The sequence below is a fragment of the Strix uralensis genome, chromosome 2 (genome assembly GCF_047716275.1).
Source record: "Strix uralensis isolate ZFMK-TIS-50842 chromosome 2, bStrUra1, whole genome shotgun sequence".
NCBI lineage: Eukaryota > Metazoa > Chordata > Aves > Strigiformes > Strigidae > Strix > Strix uralensis.
In genome coordinates, this window is record NC_133973.1 from 90,967,800 (window position 1) to 90,991,524 (window position 23,725).

General features: G+C 35.2%; 1 protein-coding gene across 21 annotated transcripts in view; it reads left to right on the forward strand.

Annotated features, from left to right (window-relative positions):
* Positions 1-23,725, forward strand: part of MYCBP2 (MYC binding protein 2) — a 204,765-nt gene that overhangs the window by 170,300 nt on the left and 10,740 nt on the right. For 18 of the 21 annotated variants that reach the window (XM_074859470.1, XM_074859457.1, XM_074859462.1 and 15 more), the window contains 15 exons: positions 1,575-1,732; positions 2,168-2,367; positions 3,585-3,734; positions 6,572-6,732; positions 7,302-7,458; positions 8,117-8,341; positions 8,978-9,043; positions 11,232-11,471; positions 11,607-11,705; positions 12,677-12,757; positions 13,992-14,258; positions 17,098-17,381; positions 17,667-17,763; positions 20,651-20,770; positions 22,277-22,378. In XM_074859470.1, coding sequence (XP_074715571.1) covers positions 1,575-1,732; positions 2,168-2,367; positions 3,585-3,734; positions 6,572-6,732; positions 7,302-7,458; positions 8,117-8,341; positions 8,978-9,043; positions 11,232-11,471; positions 11,607-11,705; positions 12,677-12,757; positions 13,992-14,258; positions 17,098-17,381; positions 17,667-17,763; positions 20,651-20,770; positions 22,277-22,378 — 2,407 coding nt within the window. Of the gene's footprint in view, positions 1-1,574; positions 1,733-2,167; positions 2,368-3,584; positions 3,735-6,571; positions 6,733-7,301; positions 7,459-8,116; positions 8,342-8,977; positions 9,044-11,231; positions 11,472-11,606; positions 11,706-12,676; positions 12,758-13,991; positions 14,259-17,097; positions 17,382-17,666; positions 17,764-20,650; positions 20,771-20,980; positions 21,090-22,276; positions 22,379-23,725 lie in introns of those variants that run through there. The other 3 variants (XM_074859454.1, XM_074859476.1, XM_074859472.1) reach the window with 2 other exon arrangements.

Sequence of the window (23,725 nt, forward strand, 5' to 3'; positions counted from 1 at the left end):
AAAGAAAACATTGCTGTAGTTAAGTAGCTAAAGTATCAGATCAGCCCATATCAATCTCTGAAATGGCAGCAAAAAAGTTGAAAACATATGAAGGTGTAGTTAGAAAAATATCTTCAGTGAATCATAGCATATCACATATATTTTCAACCACTAGTAATGCAAGTTTGGATTTGAAACTCTTAACTATAATGCAAATGAATTGCTTCTCTCTAGAAAGGTCTTGGTTTTAGAACGTAAATACAAAAACCAGTTTATTCTATTCATCCATAGTCCTTACTCCAGGCCTGTTTATTTCCCTGTAGAGACAAATACAATTTTTCCAAAATCTCCAGAACTGCAGAACTCAAAAAGTGATCTAAAGAGCAATGGTCCAAGGACCATACCTCTTGCGAATTCCTTAAAAATGCAGCATTTTTTTCCCCTTGTATTTCTGTTTAACACAGCTGACTGTAGAGCAGATTAATGACCTTTTTGAAAGGAAGTAACTGTTATCTTCCTTTTAGGATTTCATGCTGAAAGGAAGTTTGACAAGGAGGGAATTTCATTACCTTATGTTTTTCAAAGGAAATCTTGCTGCTTCTTTCTGTGGGAAGTTAAAATGTCACTGAAGAAATGACAACTTAATGCTATCTAGGACCAAGAGTGCTAGGTGGTTTCTGTCAAGTTAAGCCAGTTTCTTATCTCATTAAGTTTACTATGATCTAATTCAAATAATTACAGAATTTTTTGGTTTGCCAGGGGAAAAAAAGGCTCTTACTGTTGCTTAATAATAGTCTGAATTCAGCTTAGATGCTCGGTGTTTTCAGATATCAAACAGTGATTCCTCATATTATAATGAGGATGTAATGAGGAGAAAACTTGCTTTTAATCTGTTTTTATTTCAATCTGTTATATTTTATACTGACTGCAAAAACAGTTTATTGGAATGCTACAATCTACAATGTAGTCTTTTCAGAAATAGAACTTTTCTAACAAAACTCCTTAAGAGTGCATCGTATCGGTATATTCCTTTATTAAATCTGTGGACACCATGGTCTCCTGAGGCCTGTAGGGACAGCATAAGCTGGGAGTTCTTCTGCAGACTGTAAGAAGTCCACTGAAGGTAAGGAGTAAAACATGTTGGAGGTGTAGCTGTAGCAATTGAAAATTGGCTTTAAGGCTAATGATGTTAAAAACTTTTACTTCACGTAAAGTTCTAAATTTCAGTTGGCTTGCATATTAAAAATTCACCCCATAGACTTTTCACATGCATTCTCGGGGCAAATTTGGTCTGAAACTCCAATTCAGGCATGATCTGAATGTTTGTATTCTCTCTAAAAAATACCTAAATTCTTGAAACTTACTGTGTACATCATTACATTTGTTTATAAAGCACTTGCATGCTTTTTCACCACATGTAATTCTAATACGTGTTCCTTCTTTTCCAGCATTTAAACAGTTATTAGGTACATGACAAACTGTCATGCAATAGTAGCATTGTCATTGAGATTCATGTGTCTTTAATGTTTATGTGTAATTCAAGTATATGCTATGTATTTGTTAATAGGTCTATAACTTCACTGATTTCTTTGTAGTTTGGAAACCAGTCCAATAACAGATACAGATCTTGCGAAGCGTACAGTCTTTCAAAGATCATATTCAGTTGTTGCATCAGAATATGACAAACAGCACTCAATTTTACCAGCACGTGTAAAGGCAATCCCTAGGAGACGAGTCAACAGTGGAGATGCAGGTAAGGGCACAGACATTAGAAGCATTGAAAAATATTCAAGGACATGGCATTGGATTTGCAGTTCTTCTTGGAAACCGTAGACAAATACAATTTTTATAAATACATGTAATGACTTTTATTTCTGTTTATTAAAAATCATTAGCTGTTTGTTAATCCCTGTAAGATTAGCCTACGAACAGCTCAGGAATTACAGTGCTTCTGAAATCTGTGGTGCATCTTTTGTGCTTGATTTAAAAGGTAATGGTGTTTTTTTCTCAGTGGAAGCACAATTTTTCCTTTATTTTATCCTAATTGCTTTAACACATTTTTCTCATAAGAAAAATGAACAAAAATATCATTGCGAAAATTGCTCTATTGCTTTTTATTTTTACTGTGGCTATAAAATTAAAATGCACAAAGAATCTAATGTATGCTTATTTTTATGCTTTTGAATAGAAGTGGGGTCCTCTCTTCTGAGACATCCATCTCCTGAACTTTCTCGGTTAATCTCCGCCCACAGCTCTCTTTCCAAAGGAGAGAGAAATTTCCAGTGGCCAGTACTGGCATTTGTAATACAGCATCATGATCTGGAAGGACTTGAAATAGCAATGAAACAAGCCTTACGGAAATCTGCTTGCCGAGTCTTTGCCATGGAGGTATTAATGTACTAATGGATCTTGCATGATTAAAATAAGACGTTTGTAAATTCTGTCTCAGGTTTTTTAAAAATAATTTTTATATAGATTAAAAAACAAAAAAAAAATTTGATGATGTGCAGTAAACCTATTCTAAAAGTTCACTTAATTGTATTATTAACTCTAAAAGTTACTAATACAAAAGCATTGCCTGTAAACCTTTTTTGATAGTATGTCTGTTGTGTAGAAAAATCTCTGATAAAATATTATTATTAAGGCTGCAAAAATCAATTATGCACATGCTGATCAAACGAGGAAAATACAGTATCTTCCTGGTCTTACTTGCCATTCCTTTTTCAAATCTTGGACTGAGTATTCTTTCTTTAGAATTGTTTTGTTGCTGGTAATATCTAGATATTTCACAACTTCTCTCTGAGATGGGTGAATGCTACCCCTGTTTTGTAGGTAGTGAATGAGCGACCAAAAGATCCGTTAAAGGTCAGTTACTTCAATAAAAGCTGCAAGAGGCATCGTTGTTGAGGCCATTTTTTTTTTAACTTCAGCTAAGCTTTAGTAAAGTTACTTCTGAACTTGTATACAGCACGGGTATTTTTCAAGTATTTGTAACTTGCAAAAATATAGGTGGATTTTCTCAGATAAAGTAAAAACCACACCTCTACTGTTAAGCACCACTCACCAAATTTCCAAACATCAACATGCAGAATTATTGCAGCTTTTAGAAGACCTTATAAGAATGTTACAATTTTTAAAAACCTTTTTTTCCTTATTATGTTGATTTTTTTTGAAGTGGCATAATTGTTCTGATGAATTCAGTCAATGGCAGAAACCAAACAAGGAAACCGAAACTCAGCCAACAGACTTATAAAGGTTCTTTACTTTGTTAACCAGTTTAAATAGTAAGGAGTGCTGCCACCTCATCCTGTAATAATCTCTGAAAATACATAAGAATTTTGATTTTTCATCCTTAAAGCTTTTTTCAAAGAACTTGTTTTTGTGTATGGTGTTTTTGAATTACTTTGCTATGTTCTCTGCAATATAGTTGTCACTTTAATAAACTGGTTTAGCTATAGAGCAATGCGTCTTACTTGAAGACCTCTACATTATTATTTGCCTGTCCAAAAGCATCAGTGCATCTCCTTATATAAACAGTTTAAGAAGTTGTTTTACTCCAGATTTGCTTAACCAATTGATAACTCCTTGTATGTATTTTATTTTAGGCTTTCAACTGGCTTCTTTGTAATGTCATTCAAACAACTTCTCTTCATGATATTTTATGGCATTTTGTGGCTTCCCTGACTCCTGCACCAGTAGAACCTGAAGAAGAGGAGGATGAAGAAAATAAATCAAATAAAGAAAATACAGAACAAGTAAGTGAGGCTCAGCATTCCTTTCATAAATACATTATCTCTGTTGATTTTGTAGTCAATGTAGAAATATTTTTATTATGTGTAAAAAAAAAAAAAAAAACCCCACAAAAAAACCCAAAAAACAACAACAAAAAAACCAAACAAACAAACAAAAAAACCCCCAACAAAAACCACCCACAAACAAAAAAAAACCCGAACCAAAGAAACAAAAAAGGCAAAACCAAACGAACCAAAAAAACCACTTAATCCTCTCTCTGTGAAACAGAACCTTCATTATGGAATGAAAATTTCTAGTCTTAAATTGTAGTTGAACTCTTCTGATAGTCATAGATAAATTAATTTTTCTTCTAAAATTACCAGATTTTGTATGCTGATGAATTACAGTCTTTTAATGTATTATTTGTGTGAGTATTCACGGGAAAGAAGGAAAAAAAATGCAAGCACATAGCTAATTTAGTAACAAAAAAATTTACTGTTTGCTTTTTCTTCCTCCTTTGCCCCCCAAGAAGATGAGAGAGAAGAGAAGATATTTTTCAGAGAAGCTTTGTTGTACTGTCTGCTCTCTTTCAGTGCTTTTAAGAAAAGTCCGTAGTTAATTCTGAAAATCTATAGTTAATTCAAGGAAATATATACATAAAAATAATTATATATGTAATTAATTATATATATACTAGATATAGTTAATTTAGTTGTTTAAGAAAAATCTGTAGTTAGTTCTGAAAATGTAGCATGTAAAATGGTATAGTCTAACATATCAGTCTTCTGAAAGGTATCTTTATACAATCTCTTCTAGATTTAGCTCTAACTGAAAACATTATGTCCACAATCAATAGCTCAAGAAATCATACTAGTGCAGTTAGTAAATTGGGATAACTTTTATCACTTCAAATCTAATCCAGCTTTGAAATGAGAAGTTCTGAAATGAGTCTTTTTAGCATTGCAGCCCTGGTACATTGCTACAGTTGTTTATAAAGCAACTGTAATCTTGTAATAAATTTTATGTGGGATATCAACTATTCCATGTTACTGTATCAACATGCAGATTTATAATTCTACTTATTTATTTTCAAGTGTACCAAATTCTTCTATGTATACGTTAAAGCTGATTTTCAGTAGCTCTGTGTATTATATTCTGAATATTGTTTCTGTGCTTGGCTCCAACAATTTTCTGCCTTGTAATAATTTCAACTGCTACATGAAAAGCACTGCTAGAGTGAGGGAAATGTGTTCCCACTGGTCCTTATGCTGGTCAGCCTCCAAAATAGAGACCTTTACTATATAAAAGAATAAACAAATACTGTCTTAGATGTAGTTTGGATAACAACTGACTGAAAGGTAAAGGGTATTAGAAAGAAATGTTAAAATAAGCCACTTCTTCTTTGGTGGGAATGCTGCTTTTCTTTTAATTTGAAGGGGGAACTTAAATATTTCCCTTGGTCACTTGGCTAGGATGACTAATTTTATGGCACACAAGAAACTGGCAACGGTTTTCAGCTTAGTGTTAAATATCACTGAGGTGATGTATATTCAGATCACAAAATCTTCCTTCAGTAGTCTGATCATACAATAAAAATACCCATGTAAATGCATGTACACAGTGTAATAAATCCAAGGCTTTTCCACAACTGGGATTAATTTCCTTATGTGAAATATTTTTACATATTCTTTAATATACTGGGAGAGGGTGAGAAACCCCAGTGATGAATTCTGTAAAAATGGAGGATAGGGATCTAGAACCATAAATGGTTTTTCGTGTAAGGTGTAGGTTCAATGGTAGTGTCCTTGCTAAAGCAAAACAAAATGCAAGAATTACTAAGCTGCAGGGGAGATGGGGGAGCAGTGTGCTATCTGTGTAGATAGGACCCTTGAGGGGGAAGGGGGAATGCCTAGAGTTCAATCTCATGCTTCCTACTTCATATGCTGAGAACACTTTATCACATCATGCCCTCCAGGAAAATACAAAGAAATGTCTGTTTTGATGATTCTTGTCTAGTCAAGCATGTGCCTAAAATTCATTTCTAATAATACCATAGCATTTCTAGTCCTTCAAGCAGTCAAGATCCGTGGGAAACCTACTTGCCAGAATATACATATACAATTTAATGGGTTTAAAATACGAAGCTTGAATCTGGCTTTGGATGTCAGTGTGTTGGGGGACATGCAGCTGGGTTCCGTGGTTCAAGCAGGATCAGATTTTCTTTTAAATAAGCAGCAGAGGAAATAAGTCGTATCCTTTGTAGATGAGTATTTCCCTACCTTCTGAAACAGGATATCATGGTCAGAACCTCCTTCTTTTTCTCTGCTACTCTTCCCCATAACACGCCTTGCTGGCCCCCACCCTTTTCGGTCCTCTGCCACTGCCTTTGTACGCACTGCCCACTGGAACTTGGCTCCCAGTGCAAAGCCATTCTGATACTGACACAACTTAACTAAGAATCATTATTTTCATATCTAATGAAATAAAGCAGCTGATAACCTTAGCTTAATTAGCAAGTTTGTTATGGCTGAGTTTTGCTGCTCAAAGAAGTTGTTATTTACAGCTGGAATATGTTATTTTTTTCTAGTTTGTTTGTTTTCAGATTATTGCAGTGTAATGTTTCACATCTGTAAATCATGAGAAATATGTGGTATATACAGTATATTTCCCAAATTCCTTGTTAGTTTCTCATGTATAACTTGCTGTTGTAAAAATTCTCTGACAGGAACTGCTTGGAAGTTCACATTCATTATAGGATTGTTGCAGTTGTTATTAAACTAAATATCACAAATATTTTTATTTATTTAACCTTTTTTGTCTGAAAGTCTGTTAACAACATAGAAATTGCTTTGCATCTTAGGAAAAAGACACAAGAGTATGTGAACATCCTCTGTCAGATATAGTGATTGCTGGCGAAGCAGCTCACCCATTACCCCACACTTTTCATCGCCTTCTGCAGACAATCTCTGATCTTATGATGTCTCTTCCTAGTGGTAGTGCATTACAGCAAATGGCCTTAAGGTAAGCACAAATTAAGAAAAGTCTTAAGAGACTGGAAACATTGTAACATTGTAGATGAAAAGTTTTTGCAGTGTGGATAGGAAGTTTGAAACAACTTTATGTGCCTGTGTGAAAAGGAGCATGTCTATCCTTATGCATAGGAAAGATGTATGTAAAAGGTGTATGTATGTGTTTATACATCTAAATAATATTATTAAATTCTGTACTATATCCACTATGAAAAAGCCACATATTATTGAATAATATGGTAGAATCTGTGTGTATGTGCGTGGTAGTGTAATACCTTTTGCTCAGAAATCTGTCATCTGAATAGTATCCTTAAACTGTTTGAACTTTTTCCTGTGTATCTGTCTCAAAAGATACAAATTGAATAACAATGATTCTATTCACTGTTAAAATTCTAAGAAAAGTTTATTCCTGCCTTCTTCAAAAAGGTGCATAGAAACACTTAAGATCCTGCAAAAATTTGAAGTTAAAGGTTTATAGAAAATATTTCAAGAAGTTTCACTGGTAGGTTTTGTCTTATAAACAATATTCAAAATTTCAAAGTCTGCTAAATGTGTTTTCAGGTGCTGGAGTCTCAAATTCAAACAATCTGATCACCAGTTCCTGCACCAGAGCAATGTTTTTCATCATATCAACAATATTTTGTCTAAATCTGATGATGGAGACAGTGAAGAGAGTTTTAGTATCAGTGTTCAGTCTGGTTTTGAAGTCATGAATCAGGCAAGTATTACATGTGTCTCAGAAGCAGAAATCAATTGTGAACAGCCTGTACTTCCTATGATAATTCTGTTTGAATTAAAACATTCTTTATTGCAATGTCATATTTCCTTGAATGTATCTCAGTTTGGGATCTTGTTGCTGATATTCAGGTTCTCATATTTAGCTTTAGAGGTTCAAACAGTGACCCTTAGCCTGAACATCACTCAAACCTAGATTTTGGAGCAGTGCTTTTAAGTTCTTGTTTGCAAATAAGGTGTTTGTTGATCCCTTACAGTTCATTTAGTTAATTCATTTGGTTCATTGATTTAGTTCATTTTTTAAATGCTGTGTACTTCCATTTCTTACTTGTTTATATCTTCTTTTTTTTCCTTCTGTTATTCTGAGGAGCACAAATTAATACTCCCAATGAATATTTTTAAGTGTTTTCTTCCATTTATTAATACATTTAGGCATTTACTTATATTCATCTGTTAGCTATTAATATTTCCGTTGGTTTAAAGGGCTGAATAATTAGAACCAATAAATGACAAATTTCTTCTTTAATTCAGAGAGCATATTCCTCAGAAGAGAAATGTCTGTATGGCTTTAAAAATTGTAAATAATGCCTGTATTTTGGCTCACTTTCAGTTATTTTACATATTTTCATTTGTTTTCACAGGAACTGTGTATAGTGGTTTGTCTAAAAGATCTAACCAGCATTGTTGACATTAAAACATCAAGCCGACCTGCCATGATTGGCAGTTTAACAGATGGGTCAACAGAAACATTCTGGGAGTCAGGAGATGAAGATAAGAACAAAACTAAAAACATCACAATTAACTGTGTAAAAGGAATCAACGCACGTTACGTGTGTGTTCATGTAGACAATTCCAGAGATCTTGGGGTAAGAGGAAAATGAGATTAAATGTCTCCCATTGAAGGTGCATAGTCAAATTTGTATGTATTTGTCAATCAAGAACCACAGTTTTCTTTGCCCAGTTCAGTTTGTAATTCTAATTCAGAAGCTCACATTTCAGAGTAAAGTTTCTAATTCCTGTGGTTTTGAAAGCAGTCCTTGACATGATCAGACCAATCCAACTAAATTCGCAGTTTGCACGAACCAAAGACTGGGAAACTTAATTCTCAGTGGCACATGCAATTTTGGATGCATTTTCAAGCATTTAATTATTCATAAGTTACTTTTCCTCCACACGATTTCTATAGAAGCATTCAAACAAGGAGTTTTTATAAAATCCAAAATATTTTCTAGACTTCCTACATTCGTGTTGATTGATCTGTACAGAAATGTTAGAAATATGTCTTTAATTCAACTACAGGTTTTAATACAAGGAGCAATTTTTTTTTTTTGAGAGCTGTGCTTTGGAATTCTTTGTGCTTGGTTTTGATCACTTTGAAAATATTTTTTTTGTAACGAAACAACGTGTTTCTCTTTTATGTACATACTCTCATAATACAGAAAAAATAGTCAGAATGGTCCTCAGTTGAAGTGTGTTGTACTTCTTTTGCTTGTCTGTTGCAGAACAAAGTAACTTCAATGACCTTCCTAACTGGCAAGGCAGTAGAAGATCTCTGCAGAATAAAGCAGGTAAACATTTTAACAGTTGTCACTGAAAAATTGCTGTCATTTTTTGGCTGCATATAGCAGAGATTTTTCTAAGCAAATATTTTCCATTTCTTACAGTAGGTAAATTGTTTTACAAGTATCAGGCATCATTCTTGGAAAAGACTGTATTATTAATGATAGAATTCAGTTACACATACTGAATATTGCTCAAGCTTTTAGCTTTTACTGAAACAGAACAGGGTAATATAAAATGTTCCTTTTATTTTTTTTTATTACTACAGCTGAAAGGATAAATGATCATGTAAAACATTTCCAAAAAGACTGTTTAGGTTGTGTTTTATAAGCTACAACAAGCTGTTTGATTTCTTCTAGGGTATGCATATCTGAATATACCTGAAATAATTGCATTAAGTAGTATTACATGTTGTTAGGTATTCTTATGCCTGGCTTCCTAGTGTTGCACTGTCATTGCCTTTTATCTACTTCATGGAATCATTTTTCATTAGAGAAATGCAGCTTAAAGAGTTAGCAGAATTAAAATGCCACAAGAAAGGAGAAAATAAATCATTTATGCTCACACAAGTTTTTCTAGTTACATGGTCTAATACACGTTTATAGCACACAGTTTAGTTCTCAACTTCAGGTAGCTGAAGACTTCTGTCCGGTGACTCACACTCAGAATGGTATTCAGTCTTTGTACTTCTGTTGCTGAGCCAAATGATAGATGCATGTTTTTTACACAGAGAACAATGTTTTGTATTTTGGCACTGATGTGAGCCATCAAAGGTATTTAAGGTTTCAAGCAGGCAGTTGCCATTTTGGGCTTAAAACTTTAATATTTGGGTTATTGACAGTCAGTGGTAAAATTCTTAAAGAAGCAGCATTGTCTTATGGCAGAGAGGGTTTGTTTTTCTCTACCTCTTACCCTCAGAGAGCATTTAAGACAAAGATGCAGCTCCAAAGGGTGTTACAAATCTGAAGAAACAAAACTTCAGTACAGTGGGCTTGTACTAAATGGTGAAGTAAGAGTGCATATATATATGTAGACAGATAAAAAGTTTGTGTGTGGTATTTCTTTGTGAGTCTATGTGTGTAGATACAATCCTCTTCTTGGAGATTTCTTTTTTTTTTGAGAGGACTCACTTGGTATGCCTGGCTATCCAGCGAAAGCAAAGAAGGCCCCAGCAGAGCTCAGGCACTGGACACATGGTCATTCATACAGCTTGTTAGCTTGCTCCCTGGCCTTGTTTCTGTCTGCTCAAACACAGTGCCCAGGCATTCTTCCAGGGATGGTTCACTCCCAGAAGACAGGCAGGACTTGATGCAGCTTTGCTTCCTCTTTGCTGAACAATCCTTGGACACTTCTCCAACAGGTTTTTTATCTTCAAACACACCTATATACTACACCATAACTCATGCATACCCTGGCTCAAGTATTTTAAGAAAAAAAAAAAAAGCCTTGTCTGCTGCAGCATAGTTTGATGCAGACATTGAGAATTAGCGTAGAAATGGGAAAGAACAGATACTAGCTTGATTACAAATGAGCCCATGGATACAAGAGGTGGCTCACTTGGCTCAGGGCCAAGTGTAACTTAGGCCCACTCAAGGTTGCTCTGAGCAATGATGTGAGTCGCTGCACCCTATCAGGTTTTGGCTTCCAGTAGTGACATCACAGTTTAAATCATACAACATTATTTACGTTCTTTTTTTAACTATATTTATTTTAAAATGAACTTAATTTGATTTTTTTACAATTATTAAGTCAGACATTGACTTCCACAGTTACAGTTTCTTTGGCAGCGGTTTATGTGAATAAGGATGAAATTGTGTGTAATATTTTCAGTTAAATTATGGCAGGTTTTTTTAAATTACAAGTAGCGAGGAAATATTAGTTCAAAGTGTTTTTTTGAATGTGTGAACTGTTGCTTAGAGGATAAAAGGGATAGATAGGCCACTATTTCTAATAGGCTTTAAAGACAAAAAATAAATTACTGTATGTCATTTTTTTTTTAAGTTTGAAAACTTTTTTAATCTGAATTCATGAGGTTGAATATTTTTATAATTAAATATGATAGTCTTACTTCTCAGGATGGAAATTTCATAGCAAACACTGTATTGGTTCCAGTGATACATGATGGGTTTGTTTAGAGGTAGGTGACTTTTTGTTTGATGTAATGTCAGTTCCCATCTTTGTATTCCTGTTTAATAGGTAGACTTGGATTCAAGACATATTGGCTGGGTAACAAGTGAACTTCCTGGGGGTGATAATCACATCATCAAAATTGAATTGAAGGGTCCAGAGAACACACTAAGAGTTCGACAAGTGAAAATTCTTGGATGGAAAGATGGTGAAAGCATTAAAATAGCAGGCCAGATTTCTGCAAGTGTAGCTCAACAAAGAAACTGTGAATCTGAGACACTGCGAGTATTCCGACTTATTACATCCCAGGTGGGATTTTAATGATGTGTTTACGGTGAAAGTTATATAAACTGTAGACTTTAGTGCTTTATGTTTTAATGTAAAATGTCACATCTGCACAAGTTTGTCTTTGAGATAAGCTAATTGTCACTGTCTTTCTTCCAGGTATTTGGAAAACTCATCTCTGGAGATGCTGAACCAACCCCAGAACAAGAAGAGAAAGCACTGTTGTCTTCCCCAGAAGGAGAAGAAAAAGTACACAATGTATTTATTTGTATTCTATCAATAATACTTTGCTGAAAAAATTATCCAGCATGATTTTCAGTATTTGTCCTATGTCTTATGCTACATAGTTTTCAGATCAAAACAGAAGTGAAATGTCACAATTGCGTATTTTTTTAAAATTATCATTAATTTTTTTATTAGTAAATTATAATTGGAGCATGTCGTTAATGGAAACATCGTAGCAATGGTGGTGCAATTTATGCCTACAATTACAGAAGTACTTGGCACCTGCAGTAATGGTCAACCTGAAAGTCCTTCTTGCCCATTGCCTTGTGCCTTAAGAGGGGCTCTGTTGATGTTTAGAGAAAAAGTATTAAGAAACTGCACTAGCATCCTTTTTACCCATTATACTCTCCTGTATTCCAGCAAGGATTAGTTTAAGAAGTGTTCCTGAAAAGGTCACTGTATCTGGACTGTCATGTTTAATAGCCAAAATTGGACTGTATGAAAGTGATTTTGTTTTTCAGATAATACATGGTTTTCCTCTACCCAGTATCTTGTGGCAATAAGTTCCATGACTGAATTACTAATTTTGTAAAAGTGTATTTTTCTCACGCCTGCTGTGCGATAACTTAATTGTGTGTTCCCTGTTTCTTTTATTGTGAAATATATAAATTGAAAAATGTATTCCGTGCACTGCTTTATAAGGACTTAATCAGTGATTGTATTAAGCTACGTGAAGAGATTGAATCTCAGATAATTGTACTTCACTTGTTTTGCTTATTGATTAATTCATTTCATGCTCAAATTTCCTCTTAGAAAGTAAATACATCTAAGAGGTATTTATTAACCATAGTTAAATTGATCTTGCTTATGTATCTTATTTCTCTGTAGCAAAAAGCTACAAACTTTTAGAACAAAGTTTGTTGATATTCCATGTTAATTGCTGCAGTAATTAGGAAGTGTTCTTGAAACTCTTGATCTAATATTAAATATGCTTTTTTATGAAGGCAACATCAGATGCAGACCTGAAGGAGCACATGGTAGGGATCATATTCAGCCGGAGCAAACTGACAAATTTGCAGAAGCAGGTTTGTTTATTCTGAAATGCTTTGAGTATTAAATGCTCGTGTGTTGTAATAAATATGCTCATTTTCAGTGAATATAGTACCTTTTACTTGACGCTTTGAGTTCTTCTGTCGTACTTTGTAATCAAATTTTGGTTTACATTTTAAGTAGTATGTGTGTGTGTTTTATATGAAAAATCTGCTGAAATTGACACTGAAAAAAATCCATTTTAATAAGTTAAAATCCCCTATCTTATTAGGCTCAATTTAAAGCAGTTTTAGAATTCAGTTGTAAAAGGTACTTATTCATGTTTGCTAATAGCATAATAGTAGACCCTCTCAAATTTCTAGGAGAGGTTCAGCAACAGAGTTTAGATTCTTAGTTTTGCACGTTTTCTCCCCATTTCTGTCATCAAAAAGTATTTAGGTTTGATAAAATGAATCCTAAAAAGGTAATCAGTACATAGATTCTTAAATTACTTTCCTGCAGTCAGTGAAAGTTTGAGTTTGTGCTTTTCTTACTTATCTTTGTTTTTCTTAACATAAAGCAGTAGCTAGAGTATGTTTTTTCTTTTGAACACTGACTTTTTTTAAAATACACCAACTAAAGCATCTTTTATATTATCTTTATTACACCTATCACAAGACAAATATTGCTGTAAAGATTTTCAGAGTAATACAGGAAGTATTAGGTTAATTTTGAAGTTTCTTAGATTAGTAAGTCATGCAGAATCTACTTTTTTGTAACCCATCTTAGCAAACTTTAAAATCTCTTAAATATGCTTTTTAACATCCTATTGGAAAAATGAAAACATGGTTTCTAAAACTTCCTAAGCTTCCTGAACAGTAAACTAAACAAGAGACTAAGTCTTTTACCAAGTCCTTTTCTTTTGTGACTATTGAGTAAATGTATTTGTTTAGTGGTTTTGTGGGTTTTTAAATCTGAATTCTATGTTAAAACAAATTAAAAGGCAGGAAGTACAATTAAAAAACATTTATTTCAATGAAGTTTTCCAGAACGAAGGTGAGCAAATTCAGTATTAAATCTAAATCTTAACTCTAAAGAATTTTATCTAATCTTTACTCTAAATCTAAATTTTATTCTTTATTTGAATTTATGTTGAAAATAATTTAAGCACAGGCCAAATTTCACAGGCTTTCTATTTTAGTCATAGTTGTGAAGGTACATAACACACAGTCTCTTTCACTTTCTGAAAGTTCTTAAGAGTTACTGTGTATTTGGATTCTGTTTGGATAGGTGTGTGCTCATATAGTCCAGGCCATACGAATGGAAGCGACCCGTGTGCGTGAAGAGTGGGAGCATGCCATCTCTAGCAAAGAGAATGCGAACTCGCAGCCTAACGATGAAGATGCTTCTTCTGACGCTTACTGCTTTGAGCTGCTGTCAATGGTTCTGGCACTGAGTGGTTCCAATGTGGGCCGGCAATATCTGGCTCAGCAGCTGACCCTGCTCCAGGATCTCTTCTCATTGCTACACACTGCTTCTCCCAGGGTGCAGAGGCAGGTGAGTACTAACTGTTCCTTGTCTATCTTTAGAATCCTGTAATTGTGTGCACAATAGCGTAATACGTATTTGAACTTTTTTGTGAAATGTAGTTTTGTGTTTTCTCTTCAAAAGTGTTTTCCCAATCATACTCAGATCATCGCTATATTTCACATAGATAACTGTAAATAAAGCAACTCATTTTGTTCTTGCGAATAGAAATTTACGAACATTTAAAAACAAATCACAGAATGTCTTTTTGGAATTTGAGTATCAGGTTTTGGAGTTGTTTCCAAGTTTTTGAATGGGGTTAAAATGATAAAATTTTAACTCTTTGATATATAAATACATATATATTCCAGCACCACTGCAATTTATGTATGAAACTATTTGTAGGAAGCATAGTGTTGAAGACAATGAAGGCTACAGTTATGAAATTAAAACTCACTTTTGAGTAAGTTTGTAATGCTTTGTCTCCAAGAGGTAGAGCTGAGGTGTAGGAACCCAAAATTGCTTGATTAACACTTATGTCATCATGAACCTAAATCGGCAAACTATTCTGAAATGCCTTTGAGTAATACCACTCTTCACCTTTCTCCTCTTTATTCTGAAGGATTTTGAATACTGTGGTATAAATTGCTTTCTCAAACCATACATCAGAGGCCACATGATTTGCGTGGCAGGGTTTGTTGCTGAAATGAAGTAGGATACACAAGAGCGATTAGTCATTTTGTGTGTCCTAATGGGGGTCTTTTACGTAAGCACACAGTCTTTGTTTTGAAGTGATACTGCAAAGGATTCTTCAGTGAATCTGAACATCACAGTATTCAGTGAATCTTACTCACAGTAGCCCAGTTGTTCATGTTTTCAACAGACTCATTCATGTCCTGTTACGTATGTTCAGTTTGTCAGGTCCTTCTGTTGCAGTGACTCAGAATTCTGTTTTTTAAGAAGAAAGTTCAGATTCTGAAGTTGGCACTGCCTTGTGACTGGCAGTACTTGGATTTAGACCTGTGTGACTTACCACATTCTAAAAAGACTTCTTAAAGTTCATGTATTGCATTTGTCTACTTACGAAGGACAGTGACAGTACTGTCAAGAATTATTACATATAATTGCAAGAACCAGAGGTGCTCCTTTTAAATATCAGAGTTATAACGTCTCATTTCTCAAATGTATGAAGTTTAAAAGCTGGTTTATATTATTTGTCTGTTGGAAATAAGAATTCTGTAGAAAAAGCAATTAAGTTTTCAGGTATGGAAGGAAGCTAGTGAGGTGACTGCTTATTTTTTAGTAAGATCTCATGCCACTTCACTGTGGGGAAAGGGCCTGAGAGAGCTACACAGTTACCCCCATTTATATGTGCTGCTTGTGCTCCAAATGTTGGTAAACATTTACATGATTTGCGGAGGCCATAGTTAATTCTTGCCCTTTTAATATCATGTTTGACCTCAGTGCACAGTGACAGCTAGAATTATGGGATAACTTTTATTTTACTGATTAAATAATTTAAGTTGTTATGGGATAACTTTTTTAAAATCCATAATCCATAATTATGGGACAGTCTTGCTAAAATATCGTAACAGATGAATCAGAGGCTTTGCTGGTTGAGATTAGACCTTGCATGAGTAGAGAATGGTTGAAATGTCTGTCAAATGGACAGGACCTAAAAATCCAGTGTTGTTTGATATTTCATATTTTATTAGCTGTGCCTGTTATTGATCTGGCATGAGTCCTTAGCATCTTTGTCTTGCACTCAGGCTATGAGTGTAGTAGTGTGGAACTCTGTTTCTTTCTACTCTCGGTATCCTCAGATAGAGCTTTAATATCTGTTTCTTTCTGAACTTGAATGTTTTCTGAGTATATGTGTGTTCATATGCACATAATATAATATAAATATATAGACATAAAAATATTTGCTTTAGTACAGTTAATGCACTAGCTTGTTGTTGCTAGGTGGTATTCCTTCTCTAGGTGGATTTTTAGTTCCCGTTTCAGAAGTTTTTGTGTCTCACACTCTCTACTTTTCATTTTCCAGTTTTCTGAACTGTAACAACATCACATCTTAACTTTCTTAGAGGCAGATACTGCCCTGCTTAGTAATTCTGATATATTGCAGATATGCAAAATGCAGCTTTTTTTTCTTAAAATGTAAACAGTTTTTCAAGAGAATATTGAAAGCTTGAGAAATTAGAAATGTTAACTTCTTAAGCTTTCATACATCCTGATTGGGACCAAAATTTGCATGATATAGCCAATTTCAACCCCAATTCCACCACCTGGTAAGGTTGAAGCATATAATTCCAAGACAGCTGCTGTTAGATCCATAGCAATTGGCACAGATTTCCTTTTCAACAAGTTTCAGTTAGAATATCACAAGGAAAACTAGTGGAGGAAGAAAAGAGTATCATGATTATCAGCACCTTGAGTCAAGTACTTTGTTTCCAGAAGTCTAAAGTGTCTCTAACAGTTCTACGACAGTTTCTAGCATCTAAAGATTATATGCAAAGTGGGTAACATGTTTGTAATATGCAAGCAAATCAGAGTTGTACAAACAGCTGTATCACTGTTACCATAAGTACAGTACCAAGCATATTTTTATTATTATATGAACACTAAGTATTGTTTGAGTGAGATTGGTTCTGGACTCCTTGGCCTTGTCTCACTGGGTATATTATTAAACAATTCAAAGCAAGGTAGAAACCTTACCAAATTTCTTCCAGGTGTTATTTAAGTACAGAAAGTAGATTCAGTCCTTCTTACTGAAATAACTTGTGAAGAAGAAGAAAGACTTTATTTGATCTTGCTCAAAAACTCCAGCTGTCTTGGTAAGAATTGTGTTCTGATTTTTTTTCTCCAGGTAACATCATTATTAAGACGTGTTTTGCCTGAGGTAACCCCTAGTCGCCTGGCTAGTATTATAGGAGTGAAGTCTCTTCCACCAGCAGATATAAGTGATATCATTCACTCAACAGAAAAAGGAGATTGGAATAAACTGGGTATCTTAGACATGTTTTTGGGATGCATTGCTAAAGCTCTCACTGTACAGCTAAAAGCCAAAGGAACTACTATAACAGGGACAGCTGGCACTACTGCAGGCAAAGGAGTTACTACAGTCACACTTCCAATGATCTTCAATTCCAGGTTTGTTTAAAAATATGAATATTTTCTCAAGCTAAAGGCACAAAATAATTACATTCTTTGAAGTCAGTTATGTTGTCTTTTATGACCTTTGTTCTATAAATGGAAAAAATGGTATAACACTTTGATGGTATGAGTCATATTATTAGTTTGATTTTAAAGAAAAAGCACAACAAAAACACAACCTATCATATTCAGCACATGTGCACTGTTTCTTTGTGTTGGATTTTGACAAATAGTAACTAATTACTTGAATTTACTTCATGTATTACCATATGTCCTTTGCAGCTATATTCGGCGAGGTGAAAGCCATTGGTGGATGAAGGGTTCAACACCTACACAGATTTCAGAGATCATTATTAAACTCATTAAAGACATGGCAGCAGTAAGTTTCTATCCTTTAAATGTATGGAGGATATTCAAGTCTTTCTGATAATAACGTGGAGGTTATTCAGATACTTCTGATACATTTTTTTCATTGCTTTCTATTACAGTTAGTATTGGGTTGAGCTGTTAAATGTGAGTTGATCTCAAGAAGAAAAAGGTCTGGTCTTCTGGGTAGAGTCTTAGTCTAAGAGCAGTAGGAACTGAGTTCTGATTCTGCTAAACAGAAATCCAGTTGAGAAATAAGCTTTTAAATAAGTCACTTATACCAGAAATTTAAGAAGTAAATAATTGCATGTCATTTTCTACATTATTAACTTAGAAGCCTAGCTTTTTAAGACTTGAGCACTCTGAACTCCAATTGAAAAGTAAAAAGTATCTGTTTCAGGCAAGTTTTTTAGCAGAAGAATTTGATGAAAAGTGTTTCAGCTATTTCCCAGAAACAATATTGGAGGAGGAGGAAAAAAAGAAAAAAAAAAAAAAGGTTTTTGTATATGTTTAGGGGAAAAGTGTTTAGTTGGGAGGTTGTTTTTGTTTTCCTTCATTCTGTACCTATTTCAGTGAGACACCCTAAATAACATAGACTTTCCTCTGTGATTACTCTTAAAAGCTGTTTCAGCGTGTTCAGCTTTGGAGTCCTATTTTCTAAACCATTCACTGTGCTTAGATTAAGGAGATCCCTTCTCAAATATGCTGAAACTGGATGGGACTTCTCTGCAGTTGCTACAATTGGTTCTGACCACAAGATTTCAGAATCTCACAATTCATCTTCAGTTAAGAGTTATAATTAAAGTGTGTCTCATCACTCGGCAGTGCTGGTCCATGCATAAAATGATATTTAGTCTTTGCTTTAGTTGCTCCAGTGACTAGAGTGGAAAGGTCTGTTGTAGGTACCACTGTGATTCCTCATGATGGATTTTTTGTTTCTGCTTACTTTAACAACCTTTTAGGAAATTGCATATAAAAACTAGGACCAAAAAAATCAGTAGTTGCAAAGACAAGTACTCAGAAGATAGTAAATGCCAGGATTAACATGGTGCCTCGTATGTATATGCCCCTATGATTTTCTAAGGCACCCCACATCTTTCAGTGTATAAGATGCAACGTATATTGGGAGTGAATTGGGGAGGGGGTAATTTGTTCAAGATTTTTTTTTTAAGGGTTGTTGCCAGTATCACTTGTAGCCATTGTTGGTAGGTAGGCTTTTGGGTAAGTGGGAAAATGTCAGGGAAATAGTGGATTCTTTTCTGCAGCATTTTAAAATAGTACTGGGCAAGTCTTTGAAGCAAACTCTGTGGTCCTTGTTTTATGGGATTCTGTCTCCCATGGGAGAGCCTGTCCTTAATGAAAAGCTGAGCAGAGACCTTGGCCAGGAATAAAAGAGAGAGATTAGTAGAAACAGAAGATGGCAGACTGACTAGAATCACATGCTTATAGTTTTGTCTGAGCAGCTCCTAGCCATTCAAGACCTTCACCGATGAAACTGTTGCATTTGCTAATAACTGGTTCTCTAAAACCATTGCAGAAGCTAATAGGAAAGTTCTGAAAGCTCTGGATTCAGATATGACAACTTGCATGCATATCCAGAGTATTCTAGGCTCCATCTCCCACACACCTGATAGTTTTCCAGTAGTGCTGGCTATTGGGTGTACTGGAGTGAGTCTTGAATTCTCTTGTTTAAGCTATTCTACTTGGAATGCATATGTAACTATTTATTACAGAAAGGAAATGGATCATGTCAGTCAGATAAAGTGTAGTCCTCCAAGATGTGGATTTGCATACTTGGAAGTGTAGCAGCTCATAAAGGAATGATTGGGACTGAGTTTACTCTAAAGTATTCAGTAGCTAAATAATAAGGACTCTTCTCTCCTCTTGTATGAAGAAGAGATCTGAACTTTATTCCCCTTCACTCTAGATGAGGGAGACCTGACTGAGGCCTTTCACAGTTGGGAGTAATAACATTTCTTGATTACATTTTGTAATGGGCCTCTGTGGTTTAGGCATGCTCAAAACTTGTTTGGGGGTTTGGCCCTGTTACCCAAAAGTGGGTAGAGGAATAGAGGGGTCCTAGTTTAGAAACCCTTCTTTGAGGATTTTAGAGCAGCTAATTATCAGTAGGGTGACATCAGTCTTACTGGCCATTTTATAAGTTAAAAATGTGACGCCTTTCACTTAGCTTTTTCAGCATTTGCAACGTGTGGGTACCTAGATCTGAGTTAGTCACTATAGCTTCCTTTTTAGAGTCCAGTGAGTCTCAGTTATTTCTGTCACCTTTAGCATGAGGTTTAGAGATTTAGAGATTACATTAAGAATTTAAGGATTCAGCAGTCTCTGAGTCAGGAACTTTAGGGTATGAATCAGTGCCATAGGCTCAGAAACTTTAAGGTTGAATTGGAAAGTATGCTACAGTTCTGATGTTTCCTGTGTACTCCTCTTTATTTCTTTCAAATATAGAAACTGTGGAGAATATTCAGGAAGGCCAAGCTAGGCGAGTGACATTCTCCAGGAACCCACTGTAATCTGTGTGTTGTTCGCTGTCATTTATTTGTGCTCCAGCTCTGTATCTTTCTTTCTCCTGGCAGGGGGGCTTTAGGGATATGCCTTTTCATTCTTCAAATCATACACCCTCTACCTATTCCAGTAGTTATTAGTTATTGCAGTAGTTGATCAGAGACTACCTCAGTCAGTCACCTGAGTATTTGAGGGCTAGTTTTTACCTGATCTGTCTGATTTGAAAACACCTGATTGGTCAAAGTCATCCCTGACTTCCTCTTTTTCTATTCTAACTTGAGATCCTAACCTGATGTTGTATGTAGCAGCTCTAATTACAGGTTTAGTTGTTCTTAATAATTAATAGAATCTGTAATAAATTGTTTTCTCTTTAACAGGGTCATCTGTCAGAAGCTTGGTCCCGTGTGACAAAGAATGCGATTGCTGAAACCATCATAGCTCTGACCAAAATGGAAGAAGAATACAGGTCACCAGTGAGGTGCATTGCAACAACCAGAGTAAGAACTTTACTCGACATTAGTTCATTGTAAACATGCAGTAGGAGGCCATCCAAGAGCCTTCCTATTTTAGAAAAAACTTCCTTATACAGGTTGTTTCAGGAAACAATGCAGTTTATTTCTCCAAATCTATCTGTGTGCATAATGGACAGGTATCCTAAGACAATCACTATTTTTCCTAATAAAAGTCCTGCTTTCTCTGTATCACAGCAGATTGAGGTTTTTTGTGGCAGAAATACACCAGTGAAAACTGAATTTTGATTAAATATGTATCTTGGATACCTCCCAAGTAATGAAGAATAAGTGTTATACCTATACATTTGGGGTTTTATCCTTGAAGTAATTCTGCTTTAAGTTTGTGATACGTGCCTTTTACTAAACTTACGAGATTATCTGCATGGAAAATTGCACAATATATGTATCAGCTGTCTTTTTCCAATCTCTGCAACATTGTTTTAAGTGGTTTGATTTCTGAGTCATCAGCTGCCACATACCAAGGCTGTGTTTATGAAAACACTCAGTAACAAACACTCTCTAGGACAATTAAGCTAAGCTTCACCTGTGTTTTAGTCTCAAGCATTTGACACTCATGTTGTTTTCCATCTTAAAAGGCTATACCAGTTGTCCTTTTTATCCCCTTACTCATAAATTCTCTGCTTTTCGGAAGACACAATTTGAGAGTACCACCAGTTCCTGCTGTCACTGTGTTAGTTTAATGGGGTCTCGGAGCAGAACTGAATGTCAGCCTAGCTCTCCTTGTTTTGTCATGGAGGTGTGCGTTCCTTTGGGGGAGTCCAGAAGAAGTTTGCAATTAAAGCCATTTTGTTCAAATCAAACCTTTGATCAAAAACTATTGCAAAATGCAGCCGTCAGGTGCATTTCAGTTTGGATTGCAGGCCTACCAACAGATTATCCTCATGTAGTTTATTTCTTTAGGATTTCAGTGTAGTTAATGGAGAGGAAGAGATAAAAGCTTCCTCTGAAGAATAGTTAGCTCGGAACCCTTTTCTAGGTAATCTCAAATGCCCTTTACAGTGAGGAGAGAACATAGGCAAACCAATCTCATTGAGCTAAAGTTTTGTTGGTTTGGGGTTTTTTTATTAGTCTGTGTCCTTGAATTTCTTCTTCTCCACCAAAGCCTGCAATGTTTGGCAGTGATATGCAAGTCTGTATTTGCCATATTTCTCTATAATATACTCTGGTTGATCTTTGTTTCTTCGCTGTTTCTCTCTTGTGTGCTAACTACTGTATTTATGACCATAAAGTAATACACCTGAAAGAAACAAGATAATTGCCAAAAGTTCAGTAAGTTCTATTGTGTGCTTGACTTCTTTTGGAAAAGAAAAAACTTGCGTTGTATGAGCAGACTTCAGCTAATGATGATAACAGTTTGCAGGTAACAGTCACATTCTTGTCTGCTGAAATGTATATTTTTAGTATTTTGGATTTTTTTTTTTTTTTTGTTAGTATTTCTAAAACATTTCATTCTACCTTGCCTTTCAATAGCTATGGCTGGCCTTAGCATCCCTCTGTGTACTTGATCAAGATCATGTTGATAGACTATCCTCAGGAAGATGGATGGGAAAGGATGGACAACAGAAACAGATGGTGAGACAGAATATCATATCTTTTTATGTTTATTTTTGATTTATTCAGGAGTCAAAGTATTTAGAACAATGATAGGGAAAGGTAGACTTGGTCTAACTTTATTTCTCCCTACTGTCCCCCATGGATATTGTACATACATGTTTTGGTGTATTTGTGTTCTAGACAAGCAGTACTCAGAAAACAGAAATTCCAACTTGAAACAATAAGGTAGCAATCCTGCTGGTATTCAGGATCAAGCAAGGCCTTCCTATCACCTGTAGGATGGATTTTTGAGAGAAGATTGACTCAGTTAATATGACACCTTCTATCAGAGCTCTTTTCTTTCTCTCTGGATCTCTGTCACATAATAAAGTAAATTCTTTTGTGTTCCTCAATAACTTCTCTGTAATTAGCTTCTTCTTCTCCATCTCAGTAGTGAGTGATTACCCCAAAGAAAAAGAAACTCTTTCTAACTGAATTTAGTATAGCTACCATTTACCCAGAGGATTTACAAATTTAATATGAAACATGATGGGTTAATCAAGTTTCTGTCTGTGTATTTCAGTATCACAGAAAACTTAGATTTTTTAATACAAATCTGGAAAGAGCAAAACAATGAAGCTAGTCTCTTTATAACTTGGTTAGGTGGGCCCCTGTGGGAGGCAAGGGAATATCATGCCTTCTCACTATCAAGTGAGGATGCTTAGTGCAAAGAAGCCTCCAAACCAGTTTAGTGTAGGCAGAAAGAGAATCCAGGGCAGAGCTGCAGCAGCAGCAAGGACTAAAACTCTGCTGAGAAGAGGAGGCAGATGCAAAGGTTTCTGAGGATTAAGAAAGTCAAGGGACTTCTGTAGAGCTTTGGAAATGTCAGAAGAGTAGCCAAGACATTGTCAAGCAAGGATACAAGCTGCCGAACCCAATCATGTTTTATGCCAGGATACTCAAATTTTGAGGTGAACTGTGTGTGTCCCCCCCCCCCAGGACTGCTGTTGAAAGGATTCTGCTCTAAGTTGCATGAACAATATCATGGAAAGCACATGTTCTGGGTGTACGATGGAAACTTGTTCTCAGATATATGCATAATAAAAGTCAGTCATTGACCTCTGTACAGATACTTTGAACTGTAAAACAAAACTGTGTTGAATTTTAAAAAAACTGTATCAGTAAAGCAACTTAATTTTATGCTGGATTTTGAAGTTTGCTACTTCAGTTGTATTCTCTCTGAGTTACAGCTTTGATTAGATGTTTGAACAGAGTAAACTTACCATATCAAAGTAATTAAGGGTAAATAGCGTGCATGTTGACTGACCCAAGTACTCATATCTCTGAACTCTTCTGTTAATATTCCCATAACCCATTGTTACCCCA